General features: G+C 38.0%; 1 protein-coding gene across 1 annotated transcript in view; it reads left to right on the top strand.

Moving 5' to 3' along the window:
- aldh1a3 (aldehyde dehydrogenase 1 family, member A3) overlaps window positions 1-4,869 on the top strand; it is a 28,018-nt gene extending 23,149 nt beyond the window's left edge. The window contains exons 10-13 of the mRNA XM_035652388.1: window positions 827-991; window positions 3,017-3,174; window positions 4,063-4,137; window positions 4,231-4,869. Coding sequence (XP_035508281.1) covers window positions 827-991; window positions 3,017-3,174; window positions 4,063-4,137; window positions 4,231-4,300 — 468 coding nt within the window. The 3' untranslated portion in view covers window positions 4,301-4,869. The remainder of the gene's footprint in view (window positions 1-826; window positions 992-3,016; window positions 3,175-4,062; window positions 4,138-4,230) is intronic.
- The last annotated feature ends 4,979 nt before the right edge of the window (window positions 4,870-9,848 follow it).

Below are 9,848 nucleotides of genomic sequence, written 5' to 3'. Positions count from 1 at the left end.
GCTGCCTGAGTTTAGCTGTAAGCAAGGGGTTGTTGTTGCTGTATGTGCAGGACATTTTAGTTGACACACACGTGTCCTCACAAAAGCTGCTATAAGATGTCACAGTGTGAGTGAGTTCATCCAGGTCTGTGGCTGCAGCCTTAACCCTCCAATAAACATTGATCAGAAAGTCCCAGAGCTGCACGGGGGACACAGTGATACGCAATCTTTAATCTGGTGCACCAATGGTCCCTAGCAGGACACCCTCTAGTAGGGTTTATTCCTAATGGGACACTTCAAGGTGCATTATGTAAGATTTGGCTGTCTGTCGAATTCATACTCAAAACAAATAGGGGGCAGCATATCAACATAGTAGTTCCCAAGGAAAACTTGGTGGGAACCAAATTTTCAGTTTGCTCTAAACGATTAAAAACTAGGAAACTAGGTTGCTGGTTCAGGCTGCTTGAGTGGCAGGGCAAAAATGGGCACCAGTGCACAGAATGTTGTTATGCATTTATAATGAAACAGCTTAGTCAGGGCAATTTACAACAATTTCTCCCCTGGAAGGGCACCCTCGAAGACACTTTATCGTGTTTTATCTACTGTAGGGGCATGCCTACAAAAAATACAACTCTAAAACTCACTTATTACAACATTGTATCTTGTTTGTTTAACTTACAAATTTGAGCTAAACACTGGTGCAATCTCTGTGCTGTACAGACATGCATCTGGTGTCAATCTTACTGTACCATTTGACTTATTTTAAGGACAGTAAACTTTTTAAATTTCCCAAAAGTTGCTGCTGTTCCTGTATCATTGACTTGTCCCACTCCCTTGTCTACTCCAGATTGATCGACAGCAGTTTGACAAGATTATGGATCTGATAGAGAGTGGGAAGAAGGAGGGTGCCAAGCTGGAATATGGAGGAGCAGCTGTGGACGAGAAGAGCCTTTTCATTCAGCCCACCATCTTCTCCGGGGTCAAAGACCACATGCGTATTGCCAAAGAAGAGGTGACAACTTGTTTCAGTTGATTACATATATAGCAGACACAGACAGAGAGTGGGCTAGAGCCGGTGGATGAAAGTGAAAGCCTGACACCTTGTGGAACAGTGCTTTAATTACACCACAGACAGTGCAGAGAGGCAGGCTGCACAGCTGAGCACACAGGAAAAGTCTAAGACAAAGGAAGGAAGGACAGTTTTAGTTCTATGGAAGCCTGTTAATGAAAAAAAGAATGAAAAAAAAGTGCACAAATGATATACACTTACACTTTTAATTGATCATCTCATAATTCTCCTTTACAAACTTAACCAGTAGCATCATTTTATCATTCCTGATTTTTTTCCCAGGCAGAAATGGGCTTGTATATTTCTCAAAAATAAACTTTATGTGCACTGTTTCAGCCACATGGTTTTGTCAGGTCATGATTTAAAAAAATAAATACCAAAAGCAGTGCCATCAAACACACAGTTTCAAACTGTGTGATGTGATTTTAATGTAATTCAGATTAGCATTATTCCGAAATATAAAATGTATAAAAACTGTCGTTGTATATGCCACTGTCACTCCATACACCACATATAGCTGGCCCAAACATGGACAAAGGCAAAGTATAAAGTCCTGGGCCATAAGCCTAATAATTAACTTAAGAGACTTCACTATCACTATTAAATTATTAGCAGGCTGAGGTGGATAAAAAACAGCCGATTTCAGTGAAGAAAGGAATGGAACTTGATCAGCTCTATTTTCATCATTGTTAATCTCTTAAATTGTGCAGCTCTTTGTAGTTCAAATTCAAGTTCAAATTTATTAACTCAGCACCAAAGTATATAGTATGTAGAACCTCTATCACATTCAAAAGAATGATCAGAAAACAATGATATATTCAAATAGGCACCTAGTTTACCTATACGATGGTATACAAAGTACTTAAGCAAAAACTATTTCCTAATACAGAAAGCTATGTTTTATTCTTGCTTTCAGATAATGTTCCAGCTACTTTGAGGATTCTGGTGTTATTGATGATAAAGTCAAAAATAGTATTTCTGTTTTTATGTGAGAATAATCAAGACTGTCAAGTTTAAACTCATATTTAAATTTCATGCAAATATCACATGTTGAAAAGTATTGGAACTCACTGCTCTATGTTTATAAGATCTTTTAACAACCCGATTTAAATCATTAATGTTACCACATTTTTATTTGATTCAGAGATTAATAAATCCACAGTCATCTACTGTATGTTAGCTTCCATTACTGTCCACTTACCTCCCCCTGGAGTCAATTATGTCCTTTTTGATTTCTCCACAGCTACACATAGACATTTACTTGTATTTAACCAGATAATTCAACTGAGAACCAAGTCTTATTAACAGTGACAGCCTGGCTAAGAGGCAGTGTCAGGAGGCAAGTCGATACAAGCAATTCCATATACATATATATATATACAGTTCCTCCAAGAAATCAATATTAGACAGCGTAAAAACATCAGAGTTATTCAATTCAATTCCAATTTTATTTGTATAGCGCCAATTCATAACAGAAGTTATCTCAGGACACTTTTTCAAATAGAGCAGGTGTAGACCGAACTCCTGTGTTAAAGAAATTTCCAGTCCAACATTTTGACTATATCCTCATTTTTTAATATATCTGTCTACACAATCTTTTTAATTCTCTATTACACACTGTACAAAGTTGAACATGCTAATTTTAGTTTTTCCACGAAGGTAAAATGTGTAACGTTAAAAAAAATTACACATCTGCTTTTTGAATTTATTGTCTATTACTGTCTGTCATGGTATCATTGCAACCAATGGACAAGCCTCTCTGTATTCTTCTATGTTGTTAATAAATAATGGAGATAATAATGGAAGCACATTTGTGATCTGGAAGCACATCTGGCCTACAGTGCAGAATTTCTGTTTCATATTGGACTATACCAACTAACCTACGATTATTTTCTCAGTTTGTATTGCACATTCATGACAGGAAACAAAAGGATGTGACTGGTCTTTACTGATATGTTTCCCTTTCAGATCTTTGGTCCGGTGCAGTGTATATTCAGCTTTAAGAGCCAGCAGAAGGCCATAGAGAGAGCAAACAGCTCACAGTATGGCCTGGTGTCAGCAGTCTTCACAACCAATATGGACAGAGCTCTGTCTGTGTCTGCAGCCCTGGAGACTGGCACCGTCTGGTAAGTCCCCGTTCACAGTCCTGACACCACAGGGACACACTTGGATGTGCATTAAAAATTACATTAAACAATAAACAACAATATTGGATTACATAATGTAAATGTAAAAGATTCACAATATTTTCAATGTGCCTTTCTTGCTTAATCAATAGCTGCGTTCTATATTCACACAGCAACTGTTATGTACATTAGAAACACAACAAACTAAAATAAAGAACAGAAAGGTTTGACTTGACCTTATGCTCAATCCTGCTGACATTATGACATTCTTACCATTTTGCCAGTTGGTCACACACAGTCTCGTATACAGATAAACAGTACACTAAAATATTTTTCTAAAAAGATTTTCAGCAAGAAATAGTAAACACAGTAACAGAATCTGGATCCATATCTGATCAGCACTGCCTAGTTTGGACAGTTTGATCTGAGTTTGGTGAGTTGAGCTGGACGGACTCACTGAGAATGACCTGTCAAATCACAAGGTAGCCCTGCCCTAAAGCATACTTGCTTTACCGTCTATTTTACTCTAAATGGGACCATCATTTACTAAATGAAACATCATGCTGTATGGAAGAAGACTGCAACTAGAGATTGAGACCATCAACTCATTAAGAAATTGTTTACTAAGCTCATAAATCAAGTGAGAAGTAGGTTCATTTCTCCGTAAGACTGCATACTATCGGATTTGTTGCAGCCAATGGAGCTGCCCCCTCTGCTGGCAATTACACAGAGTGCAGGTTTAAGACTCTGTGTTGGCTTCACTTCACAGACCCAGAAGCTTTGTCCATTATATATACAGACACCGCCACAGACTTCTAGTGGGCCATAAGTGATTATTAAGATGGATTATGTTTCTATATATTGTAAAATTCTCCTCTCTCTGTTAAGGATAAACTGCTATAACGCCCTTCACGCACAGACTCCCTTTGGAGGGTATAAGATGTCAGGCAACGGACGAGAACTGTAAGCATCACGGCTGTTTCTTCGATATTCCATATTGTTCAACTATTGCTGTTCACTGTGTATTCCATAACCTGCCTCTTTCTGTCCTCTCAGTGGAGAATATGCGCTGGCTGAATACTCTGAGGTGAAAGCTGTGACCATCAAACTGAGTGAAACCCTGTGAGAAGAACTGGGAAAGTCCGGTGTTCTGCACTTCCCATTCCATCAGGCCACATCACAATTCTCTACAACCCACACACCCCCGTCTTTGTCTACAGTCATGCTGATGCATTTGAGATTCCGGTTAAGGCAATAAAAAAAAATTGTGTTTTTCCAATAATTTATTTAGAATTTCCTTGCAAATAAGGAGATAATTTGGCACAGTAATTATGGAAAAAACAGAGCAGTGGTCAGTTAGTCAATGTTCAAAAGACAACCACATTTTGAAGGTGGTTAAAAGAAAAAGCTTAGCTAACTAGCTAGCTCTACACCAATCCTTAGCTAGTTATATCTGATAGCTAATGTTAGCAAAATACTGGCTAAATAGCTCACTAAGGCTTGATGTAGATTAGTTAGCTAATTAGCTAATGTTTTGCTAGCATTAGCCAATTTTAGATGTGATCTATATATACATGTCACTTTTATCTTCATTTTCAAAATGTGGTTGTATTTTCAACATAGACGAGCCCAACACATAGCATATCTGAGTACAGGAGAGGAGGAAGCTGACATAGGCTTGCTCAGCTGCTATTGCAGCACCAAGTCACGTCTCCACTTCCTCCCACTGTACAAAAAGTAAGACAAAATTTATCGGACACAACAGCTACCATCGTCTGGATTCAGAGCCGAGTCTGCCCAGTAGTGATCGGGGTAGGCGCCACAGCAGTAAAGTCCCGCCCATACACCCAACTGACTTAGACTCAGGCAGAGCTCAGCTGTCAGTCATCAGGTGAAACACCCTTTTTATAGCTTTAAATAACTAATTAAAACCAAACTTATGAGAAAATTGAACTCTTGAACAAACACCAGATTGTTAAAATCTACCTAAAATGACAGAAACCATCTTTGGGAAAAATGTTTTTGATGTGTAATTAGATTTTTTTGGTTTGTCCAATCTGCTAACATTGAGGCAGTGGACTTTATGACCTATACTGTAGTCAGCCAGGCTGTCGAGATGTTTTGGCTTCACGTTTGGAGAGCTGTCATGTCGTCCATCTTTATATACACCAATGGGAGGCAGTTATGGAGGGTCAATTACGTCTAGATCATTTCCTGACCTCACCCAGCCCGACACGTTAAACTAAGACTGACAAGCTGACCAGTGTGCTAATCAAACTGCGTTTCTCGTTTCTCATCTTTCCTTTGGTCTGCTAACCTCGCCTTCGTCAGCTTCAGACATACCCATCATGCATCTGTTGGGCTCTGCCCAAACATTCCTGCCTGCACACTGGTTCTGTCTTCAGCCTAAAAGGGAGAAGCAGTGGAGGAGCTGCAGGATGGAGACAGAGCTGCAGATACTGAGGTTACAGAGGGAGGAGGAGGCATGGATGTTTTTCTAAGCCTGGCATGTGAGACTCAGGCATGCTATGAAAACACTCGCAAGGAGAGAGAGAGAGAAAAGAAAGAGAGGAAGCAGACAGGAAAAGGGGAGAGGAATATATTCAGTGAAACTATGAAAATAGAATGTGTCTGGCTGGAGGAGGACCCTGGAAGTCTGACTGAGCCATATGGTCCTCTGATTCAGCAAACTGTGCACCATGCATTACTTTGTCTTGCACTCTGTGTGGGTGGGTGTGGGTGTCTGGCTTCAAGTTTAAATTCTTGATGTAGTAAAAAGTCTCTGTGTCTTGTGAGCCTCATTATTCTGGGCCATAGATGTAACATATGAGCAAAGCTTTATCTCCTAAAACCTGTCAGCAGGTACTGTCACCTATCTGTAATATACATCTTTTTTTTTTCTTTTCTGTGTGATCACACATTTCTGTTGCCCTAGGCAACACCTATTTTTCCCTTTTTTAGTTTAAAGTCAGATTTTTTGACATTGATTACCATCGCAGCACTACACGAATGTATTGCGCTTCAACATTAGCTGTGTTAATGACACTGGGCCACTCACGTACTAACAAAACTGGAGCCGAAACTTGTATTTGTCCTTTTCTCATTAGAAAACAAAAGAATATTACTGTGTTAACTTTCTATCATTCACTGTGATAGTGGTGATCGATGTGTGTTCAAAAGGAGCAGGTTGCTGAGCCTTTCTTCAAAAGTCTTTAAGGTCTAGCAACTCCAGGGCTGTGGACACACATTTGCCGTTAGAGTATGTACTACTGAGGCACTGAGTGAATTCCTGGCTTCACTGGCCACAAATTGTAACCAGCGAGCGAACATCGCTACACTCTTTATAGATACATTTATGGCCCATTTGTAGCTTTTTTTTAGAAAAACAGACTTGTTGAGGAAAGCCCATCAACTGTTCTGCCATTCTCATACGATTCCTGAAGGGGGTCGACATTTATGTGAAGTAGGCAGAATAGAGGTTGGTGCATCCATTACCTTAAGTTTTAACACCACCTTCTGATGGGTGACTGAACTACATATTACAATAGGAAACACTAAGCTTTTACCCTAAGTTATGCCTCTATACACATGCACTACACCACAAAGGCAACTTATCAGGCTATTGTTTTACTGCTGCTCTCTACAGAAAATTGGCTGTGATGGCATCATCGGCTCTTCTGCAAAAGAGGACCGCTGTGGTGTTTGTAATGGAGACGGGCGCTCCTGTAAGATAGTGAGAGGAGACTTCAACCACACCAAAGGAATGGGTGAGTGTGTGTGTGTTTATGTTTGTGTCATAGTATCCATCTAGTATGCTCTATGTGTGTGCTGATGTATGCAGCTGATATTGGTTGTCTGTATCCAGACATTGGCATCTAGTACTGATATGATACAGTTTCACTGTAAAACCTGATGACTTAGTTCAACTCAAACTGTCTGAGGAAACAGATTACCTTTAACTGGTTTAAATTTATTAACTCAAACAATTTAAGATATTTGATTTGAGTAGAAGTAATTTAAGTATTTGTTAAGGTAACCTGGGTAAATTAAGTTAATTCCATTCAGTTGATTGAAGTTAAGCTCAGATACAGCATTTTTCCAAACTTATTTAAAATGTGTAAACACAATTTATCTGAATAAAGTAACTGAAATCCATAGTATTTATATAAATATAAACACCTTCATAAGTTGAATTTATTAAAATTATTATTACATTACCTGTAAAAACAGCTGACATGCAATAAAAACATTATTATTATTATTATTATTATTATAACTAATTAATGAACAAAATGATACCAAAGTAAGTTTTTGTGTTTTTTAGGGAGTAACATCAAATCTTTACAGTTTGGGTGATCATTAAGAATTATTTGGATGCATACTTGAGTTTATGATGATTAATAATCTGAAATAAAAACAAAAAGTGAAAAATCCTAAGCTGTACAGCATTATAATACTTACACTTTTATAATGACAAAGTCAACTTTGAGAAAATGAGTCAATGCAAACTGGATATATGTCGCCTGTACTTAAAATAATGCACACATTTAAGTTCACTCAAAACAAATTTAGAGAATTAAGTTATGTTATCTTACTACTTTTATAAAGATGTGTTGTCAGCTTTTACAGTGTACATTTATAATTATATATTTATATGAGTATTACTATACATTGATTGCCTGAACCTGAACGGTTCTGTGTAATTGTGTAAATGCAGATTCCACCCTAACAGAAATCTGAAAAAAAATCCACTGTTAATATTTCATGTTTTGTAGAATTATTTGGGCATGAAATGAAGTTTATGGCATAAAATGTATATATGTATTGTCCTTCAATGCTGGTCAAACCTAAATGTCGATTAGTCACATGGCAGATGTTTCTGTCTTAAGCCTGTAATATTAGGAAATGAGTTATTTTGCTTGAAAAATTATCACTGCATGGGCTAACCTAATCATGGCAATATAGACAGTGTTTCTTTTTTTTAAGCCTCTTTAGGCGACACTATGTGTGTTTTTTAAGGGATCACTGAGCCTGTTTACACCTGGTATTCATATTGGCTGATCCGATCACAAGTGGACTGTTTTAAATACAAGTGTAACCAACCACTGAGACGCATTGTGATCTGATCACTCAAACCACTTGCCGAGGTGGTCTTGGATGCATTTGGCACATATTGTTTGTAGTATGAACACTAATGCGCAGTTATAAAATCCCACAGCGCACCAGAGTCTTTCCTGCAGGGCTGCTGACAGCGCAGGTAAAAGTGAAGGCTATAGAAGTTTAGTGCACCGCTGAACTGAAAAAAAAGGGATAGTAATAATGGATGTTAACACAATTCTGAGTAGGGTACAGCCCCATAAAAGTATTTATTGGCATACAGAGTGGGGAAGGGAGATAGAAGTTTTCTGAAATTGTATGTTTAAATATGCAAATGAGGCATTATCTACTTATAAATGCACTAATGTGCATATATTTTCAGAACAGAAATCTGAACTTTGAATAAAGCCAGGTTAGACGTGAAATGGACATTTCACCATGTTTTTAGGAATAAAATGCTCTATAAATCATACTGTGAATGTTACATGAACATAGCCCTCTATAAAAATCTTCAGAATATAAATAGGAATAAAACTAGAAGCTTTGGTGTATGTAAATGCTGCTGAAGTAGAGATTTTTGGCTCAGAGTGTGAGAATATACTCACTTTGTGAAAACGGCCTTTAAAAATATGTATTGTAAAATCCATATATTTTACAAGACACTACCGGTGAATAGGGTAAAGATTTTAACTAATAGATATCACCATGAAACTTCCCAAACTCATCACTACATCAGTTATTTTTTGTACTGTATTTTGTATTGTTTTCTGAAATATATTGTTAAAATAGGCAAATGAGGCAATATCTGATGCTAACTTTAGGAGAAATCTACAGATGCAAATAGACAAAGAATATTGTGGGCGTTTTTATTTATTTATACTAGTCTGAAAGACATGTCATAGAGGAAAAAATAAAAAGTATTTTTGCGTGTAGTGTTTTGCTTTAAACTATGTAATCTTGGAATTAGGGAACAATGCTTGTATCCAGTTTATGCCTGTGACTCCACAAAGTTCTCTTGAGCTGAATATGTGAGTGAGGTTTTCCATCTAGCCCATCCCTTTTTACACAAGCATCAAAAACCTATTGGTGAAAGAAAGGACAGATTCATAATACAAATAGCAGTTTTATGTGTTAAATACAGAAGACATAACTGAATGTTTGACTGGATATCACACATAGCTCTTCATCATCACCCTCTTAACCACGCAGAACACGATCAAGAATTACTGCAAACAGTGATCACAGATATTGTGGTTCTGTTGCAGCAGCCAATGTGACAAAATCTGTGGACACTGATAAATGTATTCGTCAGCAGTGTCCACATCACACCACAAACTGAGTCAGAAAAGGGGATAATAACAGCAATAGGAGCTTGTGTGTGTTAGGGTGCGTGCACACGTGCATGCACATGCCGGTGTGGTCCACAGGACATGTGACCTCCCTTCCACTTCCTTGTCTTGTCCTCCAGTCACCACTAGGCAGTGTAAGAGGGTATCTACCTGTGTGATGGCTAAACCCAGAGCTGTCCCCAAGTGTTTCTCATGTAAGATGCATGCACTGTGTGTATGTGTGTGTGT

The sequence above is a fragment of the Morone saxatilis genome, unplaced genomic scaffold (assembly GCF_004916995.1).
Source record: "Morone saxatilis isolate NCDOM2014 unplaced genomic scaffold, NCSU_SB_2.0 Contig11, whole genome shotgun sequence".
Taxonomy (NCBI): Eukaryota; Metazoa; Chordata; class Actinopteri; family Moronidae; genus Morone; species Morone saxatilis.
Note: the sequence above shows the minus strand (reverse complement) of the source record. Positions and strands in the feature narration are given on the sequence as shown.